The sequence below is a fragment of the Carettochelys insculpta genome, chromosome 3, assembly GCF_033958435.1.
Source record: "Carettochelys insculpta isolate YL-2023 chromosome 3, ASM3395843v1, whole genome shotgun sequence".
NCBI lineage: Eukaryota > Metazoa > Chordata > Testudines > Carettochelyidae > Carettochelys > Carettochelys insculpta.
Window position 1 is genome coordinate 150,144,882 of NC_134139.1, and position 20,585 is coordinate 150,165,466.

Below are 20,585 nucleotides of genomic sequence, written 5' to 3' on the forward strand. Positions count from 1 at the left end.
CATTCTGGAAGGGCAGGAGAGGTGGGGTTCTGCTGGGATCAGTTTTGGGACTGGTTCAGTTCAATCTTTATCAACAGTTTAGATAATAACAGAGAGAGTACACTTAAAGTCTGTGGATGATACCAAGCTGGCAGGGGTTGCAAGTGATCTGAAGGATAGGATAATTCAGAATGATCTGTCCAAACTGGAGAAAGGGTCTGAGGTAAATGGGATGAAAGTCAATAAAGACAAATGCAAAGTACTCCTTATGAATGAGCAATCAGTTGCACAGATACAAAATGAGAAATGACTGTCTTGGAAAGATACGGCAGAATGGGATCTGAGTCAGAATGGACCACAAGCTAAATGTGAGTCAATAATGTGACTCTGTTTCAAAACCAAACCCATACATCATTCTGGGGTGTATTGACAGGAGTGTTGCATGCAAGACATGAGAAATAATTCTTCCACTCTATTCTGCACTGACTGGGCCTCAGCTAGAGCACTGTGTCCAGTTCTGGGTGCCACATTTCAGGGAAGATGTGGAAAAATTTGAGAAGGTCCAGAGAGGAGCAGCAAAATGATTAAAGGTGTAGAAAACGTGACCTATGAGTGAAGACTAAAAGAACTGGGTTTGCTGAGTCTGGAAAAGAGAAGACTGTGAGGGGACCTGATCACATCTTTCAAGCACCGAAAAGGTTGGTAAAGGAGGAGGGAAAAATTGTTCTTCTCAAACTCTGATGATACGACAAGAAACAATGGGCTTGAAATGCAACAAGTGTGATTTAGGTTGGACATTAGGAGAAACTTCCTAACTGTTGTGGTAGTTAAGCCCTGGCATAAATTGCCTGGGAAGTTTGTGGAATCTCCATTATTGGAGACTTTTGAGAGGAATCTGATCGAGTGTGGTCACAGAAGACCCCTTGGGATATTCCCCAGGGTGCTGATCAAGCCCTTGACACCTGCCTTCTTGCTCACCCCATCACCCTACCCTGCTGAGCCTGATCCTTTGGTCTCCCCTCCCTCCCAGCACAAGGCACAGAGCTGCCCCCAAGCCCTCCGCAGAGTCTCTCTCTCTCTCTCTCTCTCTCTCTCTCTCTCTCTCACACACACACACACACACACACACACACACACACACACACACACACACACACACACACACACACACACACACACACACACACACACACACACACTGTTTAGCCACAGCTCTGGGAAGGTGCAGTTTTAGGGCACAGCACCCAGGAAATCAAACCCTCCCCCAGAAGAGAGAAACTCCCCCCTCCAAAAAAAAAATCTGTCTCTGTGGAAAAGATTTGCACAGGGGAGGGCTCATTAGGTACTCCCTCTTTATCAATGAAAGGGAGATATGCACAACCCTCTCCAGGTAAAAATTTACACTGGGCTTGATTACTAACAAAAAAGCTTTTATTAAGGAAAACAGTAGGTTTTGAGAGGTTATGAGTAAAAGCAGGCAGATCAAAATGAGTTATCAAATTAAAAGAAAAGAAAATGCACCATTAGTTCTATTCCCCTAAGACCAGTTTATATGTGAGTGTTTACCTTAAATAGCTGTTTTTATATTAGGTGAAAGCTTCAGGTCAGAAATTATCTTAGCCTGACCTGGGTTTTCAGTTCAATGAAAAGCTCTTCTGTGTTTTTGGAGGGTGTGTCAGGCAATTTCCAAGGCAGACTGAAGACAAAGGAGCTGAAAGATTCCTGTTGCTTAAATAGGCTTTTCTCCTGGACTGGAAACCTTTGTTTCCCCAGCCCCGAATGGGGAAAAAAAAATCCAAATGGAGGCCTGTCCCAGGTAGGATGGTCACATGGCTTTCTCAACCAACCACCTCTCAGACTTACAGGACAAATAAAGTTATTTTCAAGCCATTGGGCTGATTTCTTAGTTGTTACGGTTGGAGCAGCAGTGATAGCCCTCATCAGCACATTTAAAACTATAAATAGACATACACTCCATATTTCTATCTTCACATGCAACAATGATAATATAGACAAAAATGATAGATTCAGCAGGTTATTGCATTGAAAGCAATAGGCTACAAGAGGCATTTTGTCCAAGTACCTGTTACGCATATTTATATCCCTAACTCAGGGGTTGCCAAGCAGTTACAAAGACCCAAAATAGTGGTGGATAGAGTACAAAAAGCCACATTATATACTTGTTTTTCAATGTATAGCTATCTCTCTATAAAAATACAGATAGATAAAAACAAATATATAATGTGTGGCTTAATCATAGAATATTAGTAGTGGAAGAGGGACTTCAGGAGGCCATTGAATCCAGCCCCCTTCCCCAATGGTAGGACGAAGTGCTGTCTAAACCATCCCTGATAGACACATATTTAATCTGTTCTTAACTGTCTCCAGTGATGGAGATTCCACAACCTCCCTTGCCAGTTTATTCCACTGTTTGACCACCCTGAGAAATTATGATTAATTGGAGATACCCACCTCTTAGAGCTGCAAGGGATCGTGGGAGATCATCTAGTCCAGTCCCCTGCCCTCTTGGCAGGGCCAAGCACCATCCCTGACATCTATTTGCCCTAATCCCTAAATGGCCTCTTCAAAGATTGAGCTCACAACCTTGGCTTTGGCAGGCCAATGCTCAAACCACTGAACTGTCCCTCCCCCCACACAGGTGCTCTCCTCTGCCCCCCAGACACACCCAGCCGTCCTGCTCTAACCCAATGCCCTCTCCCTCCCTTAGACCCATGCACTCCCCCAGCCCTCCCCCTCGGCTCTGATTCAGTGTCATCGACTCACTGGAGCTGCTGCTGCTGCTGCGGCCACACACGTCTCCCACCAAGTGCCTGGGGCACATGCACAGTGTGGCGGACGGCACTCCCAGCACGTGGCTCCAAGGAGGAGCTGCACTTAATGTCTCAAAGAGCCACGTTCTGCTTGGGAGCCACAATTTAGCCACCCTGTCCTAACCCATTTTCCATAAACCATGGGGTGGGGTCCATCACAAATAGGTTAGACAAACATCTGTCAGGAATGATCTAGATGGGCTAGGTCCTGCCATCAGTGCGTGGGATTGGACCTGATGACCTTTAGAGGTTCCTTCTACTTCTATGATTGTGTTTAAGGCCCTTTTATATCCAAGGAGAGTGAAGAGTGGGGACAGTATTTGGCTTAATGTCTTTTAAAGTTGTTATTGCACCCTTAGTTGTACCAGATAAAGAACAGCACCAACAAGCTATGAAGAGAGAGTTTGGTCATCCACTTAAATAATATATCTCTTGCTATCAGCTCTCTGCCTCTGTATCAGGGCTGCCTCTTAAACACAAATGTAACTTTTTCCATCCCCTCTGCAGATCTGCCATCACAATGCATATTGAAGTTCTTTGCCAACAGAAATGTGAACTCATGAAAATTAGGTTACAAAACAGTTTATCCATGTTCAAAAATTACATTGTCATTTTAAGCTTCTTTTGTGGGTTAATATTTTGGAATTCTGTGTAGCGGTGAACATTTGAGAAATACAGAAGTTGACTAATGTGAGGAAAAGCAGTTATTGTTATTATTAGCCTTTAATCATATGTCTGATAAACTTGGATGTGCAGACTGTATTGTATTACAATGTCCCACAAGTAACAACTAGTGCCTGGTATAATGCAAGAGAAGTATGCTAAACTCTCTTTTGGATGCTAAAGTCTCCCTGGCGTATTGTTTATGTCTAGGGTGATCATCCATCCTATGTTTGGTGGGATGGTCCCATAATTGGGATGTCAAAAAGGCATCCCTACTTATTTTTTAATGGGGCCTAATTGTCTCGTATTTGGGGGGGGCCCTGCCTACTGACCTCTTCCGCCAGCAGCTGCTGGCCCAAGAGCACTCAGCTGCCTCATCCGTACCTCTTCCCCTGTGCTTGGGGCGCAAGAGGAGGGCAGGTAGCTGCCACTTCCCTGGGAGGTGGGGAGAGCTGGCAGCTGCTGCTTCCTGGAGCAGGGAGCACCAGTGGCTGCTGCTGCTGCTTCCGCAGTGCTCTGGGGGTTGGGGGAGTGGTGGCAGCTGATGCTTCCCTGGAGCTGGGGAGAGGGAGCACTGGTGCCTGTCACTTCCCCTGAGCTCGGACGTGTGGGAAGAGCACCAGCAGCTGCTGCCTCCTTCCCCGCTCTTGGGGCTTGGTGGAGCTGGGAGGAGCTGTCCCCACCCATATCTCACTGTCCCATATTTGGAACAGTATGATATGTTGCCCTATTTATCTCTCAGTGAAAAACAGGGATCACAGTCATGGTGCTGTGGAATAACATTGTGTAAGGAAATATATATGAAAAATAACTACAGTCTTCCCCCAGCTTACGAGGGTAATTCATTCCTGAAAAACCCCTCTTAGGGCGAATTTTTGTAAGTTGAAAACGTAATTGCCATTAATTTCAATGGGAAAAAATTGTATGTGTTCCTGAGCCCCAAAATTTACATCCATTTATGCTAAAATATCGTAATAAAATAGTGTGGCCTGGGAAGCAGAGCGCAGGGCTGGGGGGCTTCCCCGGTGCAGACAGGGCTGGGAGGGGAAAGGAAATCGAAAAGCGCCTGGGAGGGGAGCGCAAAGCCAGGTAGCTGCCCATGGCTGCAGAAGCGGGTCCGGTGCAAGGGGGCGGGCAGGGCAGAGCAGGGGCGAGGGACGCAGCCCGGCTTGAGCACAGCTTAGGTTAAGCAGGGAGGGGACGGTGCCAGGGGCTGGCCGCGTGGGGACCTAGGCAGGCACAGGGGGCCCCCGGTTGGCGAGGGGCGATGCCTCGCTCATACGGGGCTCTGCAGCAGAGAGGCCCTGCTGGCAGTGGCCGAGGCAGCAGCGGCAGGCGAGCCAGGCACTCAATGGGATGGAACGCCGCAGGTGGTGAGTGGCGCCTGAGACACAGCTGTACAGGGCGGGTGGCAGCAGCCCCGTAGCTGCCTGGGGGGTGAGCAGCAGGGGTGGGGCTGGGATGGGCTGTGTGCCCAGCATCCACGTCTCGCAGGAGTGTCTGGGAGTCTGCAGGCCAGGCCGGGGCACGTTGCTGCTGTAGCGCCAAGGTGGACACCCAGACCAGCCACAGCAGTGTCAAGGTAAAGGCCGGGCCGGGGGCTCCAGGAAACCGCCACCAGGCACTGTGGAGAGATGCGCCGGGTGGGATACAGCTGCGGGCAGCCGTTGCCTGGAGCCGCAGCCTTCCTCCTACTGCAGGGCGGCCGTGTCCTGCTGAGGTGCACAAAATCCAATTCGGTCCTCTTAAATTAGAGGAAATGCCTCATACGCTGAAGTAGGGGTATTAAATGAAACTCCTTGCAAATTAAAATTCTCATAACTGGAATGGGCGTATCTCGGGGTATGACTGTAGTGGGCCACATTCATCTCTGATCTAACTTCACTAGAGAGCAATGTTTCTCAACCAGGGGTACGCGTACCCTTGTGGGTACGTCAACTCATTTAGATATTTGCCTAGTTTTACAAGAGGCTACATAAAAACACTAGTTAAGTCGGTATAGCCTGAAAGCTCATTCAATGACTTATTTCTACTGCTTCAAATGCCTTTCACTGAACTGTAAGTACAATATTTCTTTCTAATTCATTTATTTGATAATAAAATGGTAGAAAGTCAGCAAGTTTTCCATAGTAGTCTTCTGTGATACTTTTTCATGTTTTTTGTAAGTAGTTTTCAAGTGCGATTTAACATAGTTGTATGCAAAACAAATCTGACTCCTAAGAAGGGTACAGTAATCTGGCAAGTTTGAATGGCATTGGTTTCAAGACTTCAGATTACCTTAGGACCACGTTTCTCAACTGGTGGTATGCTTACCCTTCAGGGTATGTGAGAGAAGTCTGGGGGTACTTACATTTTTTAAAGAGGTACTTTATTTTTAAAAAAAAAAAAAAAAAAGTTGAGAGAGACTGCACTAAAATACCTGGGAGTGATATATAGAGGGTTATGTAAGAGGTTGTGCATAATTTGTCCTTTATTTAGGACTCTACTTTTCCCAGTATAAAAGCTCAATATAAACAAAACCCGAGCCATGACAGTAGCTGAATATAAGCAGTATATCTGTGTTAGATTTCATCCGTTCAGGTGACCTTTTATGGAGGCAAATTTGCACACACTGTTTTACATTTGAGCCTGGGCAGTTTGATGGGCAAAATGTGAAGTGCTCTTGGCTGTTAACTGTCTAGCGTAAGGCTTTTCCTTCACATACTGCTCTGGCAAAACTTCTGTTGGCTTCACTGGAGCATTTTGCCTGAGTAGCAAGTGCAGGGTTGAGCTTTAAATTTGTAAACTCACCTCTCTGAAAAAATAAATTATAAAAATAACTTTGAAATAAGTTTAAAATACAACTCTATTTAGAACATTTTTTTCTTAATGTAGAAATTGGGGCCTTTCCCATGTGCCATGTCTTACTCTTCAGGTTGTAATATTAATATTAGAAAACAAAACAGTTACTTTTGCAATGGCTGTTTAAATAGCACAGGCTCTCATGAAACTTCCCAATCAAATCAGAAATCTAGTTCCTTTCTATTAATACGTCTGTTTTTGACTGATTTGTTTAGTTTTCCATATTTTTGTTTGTTTATCCCCATGATCATTTTACATTTTCAGAAGGTTACATGATGGAAAATATCAGTTATAAAACCCAAATAGAGTAAACAGTTACTAAGGAAAAAAATACTGGGCAAGAGCTATCCTAAACAATGATTTCATTGCCCTAAACCTCTCTCAGGGGACATTTCGCTTTCATATCCTGTCCAGTAAATCCTAAGATTTAAGATAGAACCAATGGTGGAAGTTTGAGTTCAGGAATTAAAGGAACCATTTCTCATAATGGGTGGTCAGCCTTGTGCTGCCCTCTTACTGAGATGGAAGGATCTGAAATTGTCCAAATAAATAATTGCTGAGTAGAGTTCTTCTTATGTCATTGGAGGGAAATCTGTCTGGCAAGGCAGACCCTAAAAGATGTAGTCTATTTTTATTCTGCATTTCATGGAATGTGTAATATTAGTTTAATTCCCAATTTACCAAGGAATAATAAAATCCATGGAAAGGAGACTGATCACTTACATTGTAAAGAATTGTTGGCAGAAGACCAGGTCTCTTAAATAACTTTTAAGAGGGGTCATTTCTCGTGGGTCAGGGCAGTAATAAAATCTCTTACTGCATCTCTCTAATTTATTACATACCTGCTGAAATGACTAAACTTAAAAAATCCACACCTGCCATCTTGCAGGATGTGGGCCAAATTCTGGTATGCCAATTAATTTGCATTAGGATGTGTAATTTGTCTCATCACCTGAGAGACTGAAAGGACTGAACTGTTTGCTTCATGATCAGAGGAGATGAATAAGGTGGGACAGGAAAAAAATATTTAACATAGTGAACAACAGAAATAGGGCTAGAGTGAACATGCATCCTCCCTTTATTACAGTACATGAACTAGGAGGTGCTCACTGAAATTGAAAGTGAGTAAGTGTAAGACTGATTACAGGAAATTGCACAGGTAGCCTGTGGAACTATTTGTCACAAGATAGCACTGAGGCTGATAGCTTAATCAGAATTAAAAATATATATATATATATATATATATATATATATATATATATATATACACATTTACAATAGGTATCAAGTCTATCCCAAGCCATAACAGTTAACTAGCAATGAGTTAACAATGTCTTTTTTGGGTTCAAACTATCATTTTTTTCAGTACCCATCTTGAAGTACGGCCAGGCATGCCTTTCACAGTAATATTAAAATGTTGACATTTTACACAAAATACAAATTTAAATATAGCCTAAATAAACATAGTTAGAACACATAGCAAACCAGTAAAACATGGGCAAGGAATTTGTAGCTAGACTGTTCACAAGTCTGGTTTTAATTTAGATTAATTGCTCCTGTTTAGTTTGTGGGAGGAAAGATCTTTCTGGAGTTTTCTACACTCTGTTACTTCAACTGAGCGCTGAGAAACATCCTGCTCAAGTTCCTTAGTCTTTGTTAGACTCATCTAGTAAAATCTGGGAGACCTTGTATAGTTAAAGTTTACAAAAGCAAGAAAATATTGTGTTTTGGGGGTGTGACAAGGCATGACTCACCACAGTGGCGCCACCAGCCGTTCAGCTTGGGAATTAGCTCTGCAGAGCAGTATGCCCTTTCATGATGAAGCTTAGCTCATAGTGGCCTGTGTATTCAGACCCAGATCACTCCAAGGAGTGCAGCATCCTTTACATGACACAGCCTTCTCATCATGTCACCTTCTGGGGAACCTGCATCAACTTTCCAGGCACTTCCCCCTAGTGGCAACTGTGGGGACCTAGACCCGGCAACTGCTTCGGGTCCCAGCCTAGGGATCTTTTGAATCACAATTGCTTGCTGTGTTCCTCTGCTTTTATTACCACTGCATTGCCCTGAGCCACTCCGCATGGCCACAACACCCTTCTCAGTCCCAGCAGCTTGTTTGGAGCACCTTCTCCACTTCTCAGGTCCCTGTCTGCGGTGCTTGGCTTAAGGTGCTACAGAATTCCATCCTACACAGGGAACAGTTTTCTTTCCGCCAGCCCTCACAAGTGACTGACTGACTGACTCTGCATTTTCTTTTATGTGAACCCACTGGGCCATGACTGGGCTGCTCCTTGCAGACTCTCGCCTATTGGCTGCTTCCCACACAGCCTCTGTAGGGATCTATTAACACCTTGCATGCCAGCATAGCCTAGGCACCCATTTGCGGGGTAAGTTAAAGCAAGAGCAACCCCAGTTTTACCCCTTTTGCAAATGATTTTTAATTAATCCCTTTGCCCTGAACACCTGTGACTCCTAAATACACTGTAAGCATCTTCTGCATGTTACATCACCATTTGTCTTTTTGTTAGTTTATTCATCAGTTGTATATTATCAGAGATTTAGTTTGTGAGTTCTCTGGGCATGAGCTGTTTTTGAATTATTTGTAAACATAGTACCTAATACAATGGGGCCGTCGTTGCTGGTTGGGATCCTTAGGTTCTCTTTGGATAAAAATAATAATTTATAAAAATAGTTTAAACACATGTACAATATTTATCCATTTGGGTTCTGTTCTTCCACTGACAGGGCCTGGTCATCTCACATGGAGAATTCCTCCAGTGAGGTACTGTGAAACCTCAGTTCTCACTGAACTTAGCTGCAAAGTGCTGTGAAGATACATGTACTGTACAGTTTTTTAAAAATCTATAGGAAGAAATAAGGTAGGATGTAGCTGGATCAGCTTATAGGCAAAACATCATAGTAAATCACAAAGCTAGGAAGGAGCTTTAGAGAGTTCTTTTTTCCTAATTCTAAAACCATTCCTTGTTTGGTGTTTGAATGAATGGATAGTTTCTGTGATTCATTGTGTCCATATAAAGCATATAACATTTATAAGCACATCAGGAAACCACCCAGGCCAAATCCAGTGTGATATCCCCACAGAAAAGATATCCAGGTTTTTATGGTGCTGAATTGCAAACTACTGTTACCTTATCCTGGCAATACAGTCTGAGCATGGTTTCTAAACTTCTTTTAAAATCCACAGCAACCCACATTTTCTATACAATCTGTAGTTTCCTGTATACATATAATCACATGGAAAGGCAAGAACACATTAAGAATTGTAACAATATTTATTTAAAAATAGACCTTTAATTTCTAAATAAATGTCACCAGAGTTTCTATTTATTCACTTTCAATAGTGAAGAACAGCTTGGAGCTGGAGTACCTGGTTTTCATATGTTTAATGGGTGTCCAAGAAACAAGCAGACAGGAGTCAGTAAATGTGTATATGTATCAGAAATACCTTCTGAATCACATATTAGGTACTCAGACTGTGCAAGTACAAAGGAGATTAAAAAAACAGTCACATCATTTTGCCTTCAAAGGACTGCAGAGTATGAAAGCACAAATTCTAAATGAAATTCTTCAATATATGGGGCTTCTAATAGCTAAAGCTCTTGAGACAAAATGAAATAGATTTAAACAATATTAAACACAAGGGCTGAAATCCTGATCACATTGAAGTCGGTGGAATTTTACTGTTGACACCAGTGGAGATGAATTTCACCCAAGAAATTCACATAAGCTCTTTGCATTGATGTGAAGCCCAGGTCTTGCATCAAAAACCATATGGGCAGGCACATACTTGTTTAAGGTATTTCCAGGTATTCCATGTGAATCAAGTTGCAGAATGGGTGACCAAATTCTTTTAGGTGACATTTAAACAATATGCCAAGTAATTTAATTTTCATATTTAGACACAATTACTTTCATTTCTATGCACTTTATTTAAATTATTTTTTTTATTGATTGTCACAGGCCCTCTGGCATCCTAACTTATGAAAGCACTTTCCTGCAAAATGTAATCTCATTGGATACGGTTTTTGTCAACAAAACTGGTGGAAAGGTACAGCACTGTCTGATGTGCTTCCGGGTGCCTGTTTTGTCAAGAGAGCAGCTGGACAGAGCCAAGCACTCTTATGATTGCTTTTGTGCTTTTGTCTATGGCCACACTCTGTCAACAGAAGTTTTGTCAAGAAATCTCTTGCAACAGTGACTTCTGTTGACAGAGCGCTGTAATGTAACTGTAGCCATTGTGAAAGACAGGCTGGCTGGGGCATGTTAATGAGTAGGTTTGAAAGATGCTAATGAGGCACTGCAATGACTATGCAGCACGTCATAGCATAATGGCAGTTGTGGCAATTCAAAAGCGCACCTTTTCGAATTGTGCGCCGCCCGTGGAGCTGGGACCTTCCGAAAGGACCCCCCTCCCCGAGTTTTCAGCCCTTCTTCTGATCTCTGCAGCCACAATTATGCTAATAAGGCACTGCATAGTCATTGCAGCACCTCATTAGCATCTTTCGAACCAGCTCATTAACATGCCCCTTTCGAAAGGAAGGGGCACGTGTAGACACGGGCTATGTCTATGTGGCAGAGCTATTTTGGGATATCTGAGGTATCCCAAAATAGCTTCTCTGTGTCTTTGATATGCAGACATCATTTTGAAATAGTTTTTGAAAAAACTGATGTGCTATTTGGTATCCCTGTTCTCCCTTTTGCAGGAGAAGTAAGGAATGCCTTGAAATAGCATATTATTTCAAAGTGCCAAAATGGCCTATTTTGAACTACATTTGATATAAGCTATGCAGTTTGCATAGTGCAAATTGCATAACTTATCTCAAGCTTAGGCTGCTGTGTAGATGTAGCCACAGGGAGATAGCTTAGATGCACTCACCTATTTTGTTTGGAAAAATATTGCAATGTAGTCAATGATGACTCTCTTTCTGCAACAATCATCCTGGGAACAGGCTGAATTGAGGGAGCTGGGTTTGTCATCTCAGTAAAAAAGCATGCAAAATACAAAACACGCCACCAACAAAAATAGCATTTCCTTAAAAATAATTTTCAGTAACGAAGATTAAAAACAATGAAATTGCTTCATATTGAAAGCTAAAAGTAAACTAAAATTGAAAATCTAGTCTAGGGAATAGCAGATCAAGACTATTTGATAATCTAACAGTGAGGGGGAGGTATACATGCTGAAAAGTTCATTTTAGCAATACCAGATAGTTGAATTTTTGGTTGACTCACTTCCAAAGTGTCTGGAAATATTAACACACAACTTTCTAGATTTTTCTTTCTCTAAACATTTTATTTAGGTTAAGTTACAATAAAGTGTTGCTGTACCACATCTTACATTAATTTTCAGGACCAGGTTAATCTTTAAAGACTGATTAAAGATTCTGGCTTGCCAGCTGGAGAGCTCTCTTCCCATCACTGACAAATTCTCTCATTTGGCACCAGTCAGGTCCCAAGGGTGCTGGATGAGAGAAATTCAACCTCTACCTAAATTCATGGAGGCTAGTTCCATCAAATGGCTATTAGCCAATCCAAGATGTTCAGAGAGGCAATACCATGCTCTGGGTGTCCAGATGCTAGCAAGGGATGGTGATAGGGGAATGGACCACTTGACAACTGCTCTTCCAATCACCTGAAATTAGTCACTGTTGGCTACGGGGCTAAGAGGCTTGCTAGCACCAAATTTCTAAATGCCTGTCCTCTTGCTATGATTGTTTCTTTTTAAATGGCTTATATTTATTGAAGTCAGTGGAAGTACTGCAGAAGTAAGAATAACAGCCATCCCTTGGCCTATAAAACATAAACTATATGTGGAAAAGGTCATCCTCCCTGCAGACCTGCTCTTCAAACTTTTAATTGTAATTTTATTTGCTCTCTTTCTCATTTTCAGGTGCTTAGGGAAAATTAATTGGTACAGAAGTGAATTTAAACAAATGCAATGATTCAGTTTGGACAGAGATGTGCTTCAATTAAAAAGGACTACACAGTGCACCAAAGCAGAATTTGTCTCTGTTGTTATTGCAATCCCATTGACTGGACTTGACATTCACCTGTCATCACGCTGATTGCTTTGTATTTCATTAATCTCTGTACAGAAGACCAGCACAAGTCTTATGAACCACACCTGTATGACATCACTCCTCAAAGTAGGGCTTAAGAGGGACAGAAATAGCACATAAGCCTTGTGATAGACTCTGGAGTGAAGCTCACCCTGTGCTTGTATGTTGCCTCCCTTTTGCCTGTCAGTCATCTTTTTGTCTTTGTGGTTTTTAGATGCTAAGATCTTTGGAACCGAGATCCTCCTTTGTGAATATCTGCAGGGTGGCACTGAAGTCTGACACTGAATGTGGTGGGTGTCTGGGCTCTCCTGCAATAGAAATATGTAATACAATATAGTAGTAAATCTGTCAGAAACTGAAAAATGTTTTCTTTTGTCTCTTCCATAGTGGGCACTCAGGTACAGTATTATCTGCATTTAAAAGGAATTACAAATTGAATCCTCTCTAATCCTCTCTCGTCCAGTAACATTCATAATTCAGCATGAAAAGAAAAAAACAGTAAAGTAGCACTTGAAAGACTAACAAAATAATTTATTAGATGAGCTTTCGTGGGACAGACCCACTTCTTCAGACCATAGCCATACCAGAACAGACTCTTTAAAGTGCTACGTTACTGCTTTTTTGTTTTGATAGTATATACACTAGCATGGCTTTCTCTCTGTTAATAATCTCTCATGGTTTTAGTTAGCCCTGATGACCACTTATCATGGGTGTGGCCAAGTTTTCTGATGTCCCATCAAGTTTGTTTACGGCCAACAGTCCTGGCTGTCAGTGTTCTGTGCTGTTACTTAGCTCTCATTTACCCTAAATTTCTTCCAAGAGCCTAATAAGCAGTGGCAGTGTTGGTAATGCTGCTAGCAAACATTGACCTCCCATTGTCAGCAAATTCTTGGCACTGGTCAGGTCTTGTGAGTGCTGGACCAGTGAGGTTCAACCCGCACCTAAATTCATGGAGGCTACTTCCATCAAATGGCTATTAGCCAATCCAAGATGTTCAGAGAAGCAATCCCATGCACTGAGTGTCTATCTGTAGCAAGTATCAGAGAGGTAGCCCTGTTAGTCTGTATCTTTGAGAATAACAAGAAGTCCTGTGGCACCTTATAGACTAACAGAAATTTTGGAGCATAAGCTTTAGTGAGCAAAGACCCGCTTCATCAGACGCATGAGCATCTGTAGCAAGGGATGATGACAGGGAGTGGACCACTTGATAATTGACTTTCCAATCATCTGAAACTGGCCACTGTTGGCTACTGAGCTAAAAGCCTCGCTGGCCTGAGCCGTTGTACGTGAAGTCTCTCTTAACCATCCTGCTTAATTTTTCAAATAGTTCTCAACAACATTGGTTGCCATTTTCCAGAAGAAATGTTTCCTTTCCCTGAGCGTTTGCAGCTGGATGGCACCTGCTTTCTAGCAAGTCTCGGTTTAAAGCTACCGCTAGGTAGCGCTGTCGCACAACAAATGAGAAGAGGGACTCGTTTCCCCTCCTACTTTCATTCATCCGTGGTATAGACGGGAGGGGAAAACCTTCAATTCTGGAGCGAGCAGAATCCAGTCCCTAGTCCGAGTATCTACCGTGGAGGGAGCCGGGCTGCGGCCGCGGCGCTCCCGTTCGTAGCTCAGGGAGAACAGGCAGATCCCGGGGGATGGAGCCGCGGGGTGTCCGCACCACCACGCCAGCCGCAGGGCTACCCCAGCGGGGCGGGGGGCGGCTTGTATGAGCGGGTGCGGCGGGGTCCAGGGGTAGGGCGGCTGCATTTTCAGCGGGAAAGGCGGGTGAAGGGAGAGCCGATAAGGGGCGTTCAGTGCCTTTGCCTAATTCACCAGTCCTGGCTGGGTCGGTCCCGGCGCACAGCGAGACGTCCCCGCTTTAATCGGAATGGGGGGAGGAGGTGCCTCTGCGAGGCTGCCTGGAAGATTTACGATTTCCTGCACGAGTGGTGGTGAATGGCCTCTGAAGGCGAACTACGGAAAGGCTTTGCAGCCTGCCACCACCAGCTCCCAGCCGTTCCCTGCGCCGAGGGCGCACGCATCGGCGCTGCCCGCACGCGTTAGAGGGCGTGAAACCAAACCACCTGAGTTGCTGAGCCCTGAGGCGCCCTCTTTCAGTGCGGGTGGCGTCAGCGCCCGCAGGGGTTCCCCGGCGGCTGGCAGGCTGCCTCGCCAGGGTGAGAGGGGCTGAATCAGGCTGCTTCTGGGGCGGAGCAAGGCGGGAGTGTGGGTCAGTGTCTGCAAATGCGCACGGTATGTGCAGGAGCGTGCCCGAGTGTCTGACTTCGGCAGGAGCGTGTCTGAGGATAGGTTTGCCGCCAAGCTGGGGCTGGCTGCCTGTGGCTGGATGGCTCCAGGAGGGGGGAGAGCGTGCGGACACCGGAGTCACTCCGAATCGATACGTTTCCACTGCACAGCTTTCGTCTTGTTAGTTCCGAGTAGAGAACAGGGAGGGGGGGGGGGGGCTCCTGTGCTTAGTTCTGTGTCTCTCACACACACCGTGTATGCAGTGCCCTGACGCTGAAATTATCTAGTTGTCTTACCTTGCTAGGGGCTGATCGAATTAAATACACCCGGCGATTTTATTCACAATCATCCAGCGCCCTGAGCCCAGCTACGTTTAGGTTTCTACACAGGGGAACAGTTCCGTGAGGGGCCCGAGAACGGAACCATGTGTATTTCAGGGAGACTTAACGCTAAAGATGTCGTCTATTATCGCCATTGCAAAGTGACTCCATCTCTGGACCCCGGGGTTACCCTCAGTGGGCAGATGCAGGGAGCCAGGGGTCAGCTCAGGTCCACACCTTTCCCTGCCATTCCACTATAACCTTCCCCTCTTTGGCGCTAGCGGCAGACACGTAGGCTAGGGTTGCACTAGCCAGTTTTGTAGACAAAACGAGCGTGCCACACAAAATGGGTTTTGTCAAGGGAAACTGTCACAAAAAAGCTGGGTAGACGCTCGGGGGCCCTCTTGTCCACAGAGCCTGTCAAAAGCTCCACCCCCTTTTACGTGTAGGTCTGGCAACAGAAGTTTTGTCGGAACAAGTCTTCCGACAGTAACTGCTGTGGACAGATCGCTGTACTGAAGTGTAACTGCAGCCTTAGGCGGGCTAATAAGCGGAGGGGGCAGGGCGGTGGGTGGTTGGAGGGGGAAATAGGGAGGCTGGATTGGGAGTATAGCCTTTCATTTAGGCTCAGTTCGTTTTCTCTTATTCTACCTCCCCATGTCGCCTTTCCATCTACTTCGCTTCTATCAGCTCGCCCCTCTGTTGTGTTTTGTGCTCCCAACAAGCCATCTCCGCAGCAGGGGTGACTAACCCAGCGCACATGCTGGTAGCCCGATTGCTTCTTCAAACCGCTTCACCTCCTCGGGCTTGGCAGGCTTCAAGTCGGACTTCCCTTTGAGCGGGCAGATAACCTGGCGCGCTCCTGCTACGAGCCCGGCTGCCCTTAGCCAACTCCCCGCGGGCGCGGGTTTTGCTGGGGTTTGTGACCCTTGTGTTCACCCCCCTCCCCCGCTTTTCCTCTCTGTCAATGGGGTCCGGCCCTGGCAGTGGCGTTCGAAACAGGGAGGGCAAAGCCACACTTGAACCAGGCTGCGGGTTACTGGCGACCTTGGACCATATTCCAAGCTGCAGCGCCCGCCCAAGGTTGTGGGGTTTGGGGTTTGTCTCTTCCCATTGTCCCCTAGTTTGAAAAATGGTCTTCGCCTCCGCCAGGGAAACCTGATCCGGCTGCTGCTTGGCTCCCGAGCGGAGGAGCCAGCGCTCGGTCTGCCCTTGGCACGCCGGCCCCTGCCCCTTCCCCCGCCAGGGCACTGCTGCGCGGCGCTCGCCCTCCTCATGCCTTAGGAATGTGGCGAAGTATGCGCAAGTTTCCAGCCGTAGATCCCCCTTCTTGCTGGAGGAGCGAGGCGCGCATATATCATCCGGTGGCAGCCGTCCACCTTCCCCGCCGTTTCGTAACCGCTTACGAGAGTAAATTGCGAGTTGGGAACGGCCCTCTCTTAAGGAGCCGATTGGGGAGAGGCTCTGCCCACTCGCAGAAGGCAAGTCTTCCCGGGCGCAGCCCTCACGTCGGGAGCTACCGCCACCCAGGCGTCTCCTTCGCTCGCGGGCACTGCCGCGGCTTGGGCTCCTCCTCCTCTGCTCCAGCTGCTGGCTCTCCCCTCCACGAGGTGCCCCGGAGCTCAGCTCTCTCCTCCTCCCTTCTTCCAGGTCCTACCGCGGGGCTGCAGGCGCCGCCGGAGGAGCTGGCCCCGCCACCGACCCAGCTACCCGGCAGCTGCCGCTGAAGGTCTGTGCGCGCAGAGGAGAGGGAAGCGCTGCGATTCGGGTCGCCGGCGCCTGGCTGCGCCCTTCGCTCGCACGCGCGCGCGGGGCTGGTGGAGGCACTGGCCGCTGACTGAATGGGGCTGAAGGGGGACTTGGGACGGATGTGTGTGTGTGTGTGTGTGTGTGTGTTACAACCTTAGCAATGCAGAAATTACACTCAAGCCCCGGGCGAGGAGGCGCTGCAGGACTGATGACCCAGGGCGCTGCGGTGACCGGCGCTGCCTAGTGCCGCTGCCTGAGGAAACACCTCTCAGCGGTAGCCAGCTGCAGCCGAGCCTGCCGCAGAGCGGCTGTTTCCTTCCGCCCCGGCGCTCGGAGGTTTGGTGACAGGGGCAGAGAAGTGACGGCTTCGCAGCAGCTCGCGTTACTGGGCGCGCGCGGCGGCGCCGCTGGGCGGCGGGCTGTGCGCGTAGCCAGAGGGGCTGCCCGCGTTGGGCGGCAGCGCCTGGGGGCCTCGCGTCTCCCGCGCGCTGAGCTGCTGATGAACGCGCCTTCCACCCGCGACATCAAACCTGCCTAGCGCCGCCTGAGAGCTCTGTCGCGACCAGCTCCGCGGACCTCATGCGAGGCGCCAGCCGAGCTGCTGCCCTTTGGCGGGGTCTCCCTCCCCCGCCTCCTCCCGCCGCGGCTCCTTGCAAAGCGGCTCCCCCAGGCTGTGCCCGGGGATCAAAGTGGCCGCTCGCCTCGGGGTGACTGTGCTGGGCTAAGGGGCTGGAGTGGGCGGAACGCGGAGCCCGGGCTGACGCGGGCGGCGGGCTCCCAGCGGGGCAGCTGGTGGAGGTAGGGGCTGAGCTCAAAGCCGTAGGGGCGGGCCGAGGCGGATAGGTGGGCAGCGGGGAGGCGAACGCGGTGTTGCTGGGCAGTCGGGGAAATGCAGCGGCAACAACACGTTTTATTTGTATTTATTGATTGATTGCGGACACCCCACCCTGCGCGGCACGCCAGCCCGCCGGCGGCAGCACACACGTGCTCTTGGCGGTCTGCCGCTAGCGGCTCGGTTCTGCTGCTGCTGCTCAAAAGATGGCAGTCTAAGCCCGGACAAGAGCTGCTTTGACGTCCACTTTCAGCGGCTTCTCCAGCCTTCGCCCAGGCTGGCCGGCGGACTGCCGCACCGGGGGATGCTTTTGAAGTGACCACTGTACTTTAAGCCGCCTTAGTCAGTGCCGGGGAGGCGTGATCGCCCGTAGCTTCAGACCTGGGCGCTAGCCTCTGAAACTGACTTCCCTCCTCTGCGCTCTCGGGGCTGCTGGGATACCTCTGCGGTGTCAGGCAATTAAGGAATTTAATACGAGGCAGCAGGGTTTAGTGCCAGCAGCTGGGCAGGGCAGTGTCGGGTCTTGTCAGCTTCTTCTCCTTTGAACTGGCTTTTCTTGGCTCTCTCGAGAGCACACAACTGCTTTTCCTCCGAGCTCTTTCTGCGGGCTAATGATTGATGCATTCTCCTCCCCTAGTTTTGTTTCAGGCACCGTTGCTTAATTGCTTGTGGATTTCTCTCTCTCCTGCAACCTTAGCCTAGTTTCTGACGCACTAATTCATAACAGACACAGACAATCCCTCCATTGATACACATTTCCCCGGGGTGTGTATTTCCCTTCAGGAGCGAATAAGGGCCTAACGTGTCAGCTATTATTCAAACGCCTATTCGCTCCTGGGGGAGGGGGGGGGGAGGGTTGCCTTTGTAAGCGATGGTGGGTCTGGCCCTAACCATGCAGCGCGGAGCAAACACGGCTATACGTGTGCAGCTGCTTGTAATTAGGGATGATTCAAATCTAATTCCAATCGATGCTCCTTTCCAGGCAGTCTGCAGCGACGGTATGGTTCTCTCGTGTCTTCTCTCAAGTAGTGCAAAGCTATTTCCCCTTTGACAGTGCAAACGAACTAACAGATGTGGAAGTATCAGGGTTTAGGCGGCCGTGTCGGGTTTCACTTGTGTGTTACACACTTCTGCATAATCTATTTCAGACCTTGCAGAAAGGACGACTTGCATATTTCTAGAGAGAACAAAAAAAGTTTTATTATTATTTCCAAACTACCCGGAGACTGTTCAAATACTGTTAAGTGCTTCAGCAGTTATGGAAAAAGAGCCGAGTAAACTCCCCAGCTAACAGATATATTGATCTGATTCAAGACAAAAAGGAACTAGCCATCATCACACTAGACTAGGATGAAGTCACGCAGCTCAGCCTGGCTTTTGCATATGGAGAAGCAGGAAGCTTTCCTCCACTTCCCTGGTCAAATTAATTCGAATTTAATACCCAAGCGGCACTTCTGTCCGATTAACACTGTCAAAAGGGCTCGGAAACAAAAGGCACATTATTGTGAGGCTAGTCCTTCCAGCCAGTAATGCAAATCTGTCCATTTTGGATGGCTTCCAAGTCTAGCGGCTGTAGCCTGGCCCCTTGGGTGGGAGCTGGGGATAAGGGGGTTAGGGAACGCAGCGGTGTCTGCGGCTCTTATGTTTGCTAACTACACCCACCACATCCTCTAAGCCCTGCTTATTCCTTCTCTTTCTTTTTAATCCCCACAGATCCATTCATGTTGTTGTGATCCCCACGGCAGAAATGAAAATCAGGCTGCCCTCAGCAATCGCTGCCCTGTGCGCAGCTCTCCTCCTGTCTTCGATAGAGGCTGAAGGTAAATCATTCCCTCCCAGGCTCCTTTCAGTGATGGTGCAGAATTACCTCCCCACCCCAACTTTCTCGCTCTCCAGTCTCAGTGCAGTTACTTCTCTCCCGCTTCTCTCTCTCCTTCAGAGAAACGCCTCTTCTTCCCTGTCCCTCTGGTCCAGCTCCTCTGTGTTTCGTTAATGTCACTTGGCCAATCGGCTCTCTTCCTCTCTCTGTCTCTCCGGTGTGCTGTCCACACCGCCCGCCCGTCCACCTCGGGGAAGGCGGGGCCAGGCTGGGAGCGCCGCCGCGCCCTCCCTGCCCCTGCAGGCGCAAGGCTGCTGCAGAAAGCTCCTGTGCAAACACGACCGCTTCGGCTAATGCGGAGAAGCCCCGAAGCGCTGGCACACGCCCTCCTGCGTGGTTCTTGCTCTGTTCTGTATGTGACGTCAGCACGGGCGCAGCAGCCCCTGCCAATAAAGGACTCCAACAGCGCGCGGCTCTCGGCCTCTGTGTGTAGCGAGCGGCAATTAGCCCCCGCCGGGCTCGGCGGCCAGCCAGCTCCCGGGCTTTCCAGCTCCCGGGAGACCCTACCGCTGGCTTCCTACGTCGCCGGGGCGGCTGCTGCGGCCGCGGGCCCCGGCAAGGCTGCGCCGCCCGGAAGGCCCTGCCCCGGCGCTGGGGCAGGACAGTGCCCGGGGCCCCTCGGGAGACAGGGAATCCCTGAGCCCGCCCCACCCTGTGTGGGGCATAGAGGTCTGCTGTGCCTAGAGCCCCTTTCCCTTCGCCACGTCGACCCCAAGCGGACGGGCAGCCGGCCGGGACTAGCTGCAGGATCCTGCGCTCCTTGCAGGAGTCACCGTGCCCCCGCAAGCAGGGGGGTTATGGCGCCATTTATCCCACTAGGGGGCTGGGCCTTAGGCCACATCGGGCAGGAGGGGCCGGGCCCAAGGCTTCTCCCTCCTCCAGCTGAAGGAATGAAAGCCAGGAGGGAAGCCTCTATCGCAGCGCGGGGTGCACTACCATTTAGTGCCACTTAAACCTCTGCAGGGAGCACTTGCCCCGCTGATGCACAAGTAGGACAGGAGCCTTATTTCTCTGCCTGGGAGGCTGGAGGTGGTTTAAGTGCTCCAGGGAATGCAAGTAGGAGGGAAAGACATAGGCTCAGACTAACTCCTCTAGACCTGGGTAGGACCTCTGAGGCCAGAAACCCTGTGAGGGTAATGGGCTAAACCAAAGCAATTCTCCAAACTTTTTGAAACC

At 48.3% G+C, this 20,585-nt stretch overlaps 1 protein-coding gene across 1 annotated transcript in view; it reads left to right on the forward strand.

The window, feature by feature from the left end:
• The first annotated feature begins 16,446 nt into the window (after window positions 1-16,446).
• COL12A1 (collagen type XII alpha 1 chain) overlaps window positions 16,447-20,585 on the forward strand; it is a 131,534-nt gene continuing 127,395 nt past the window's right edge. Inside the window, 2 exon segments of the mRNA XM_074991007.1 lie at window positions 16,447-16,678; window positions 19,244-19,350. Of these exon segments, the coding sequence (XP_074847108.1) occupies window positions 19,278-19,350 (73 nt within the window). The 5' untranslated portion in view covers window positions 16,447-16,678; window positions 19,244-19,277.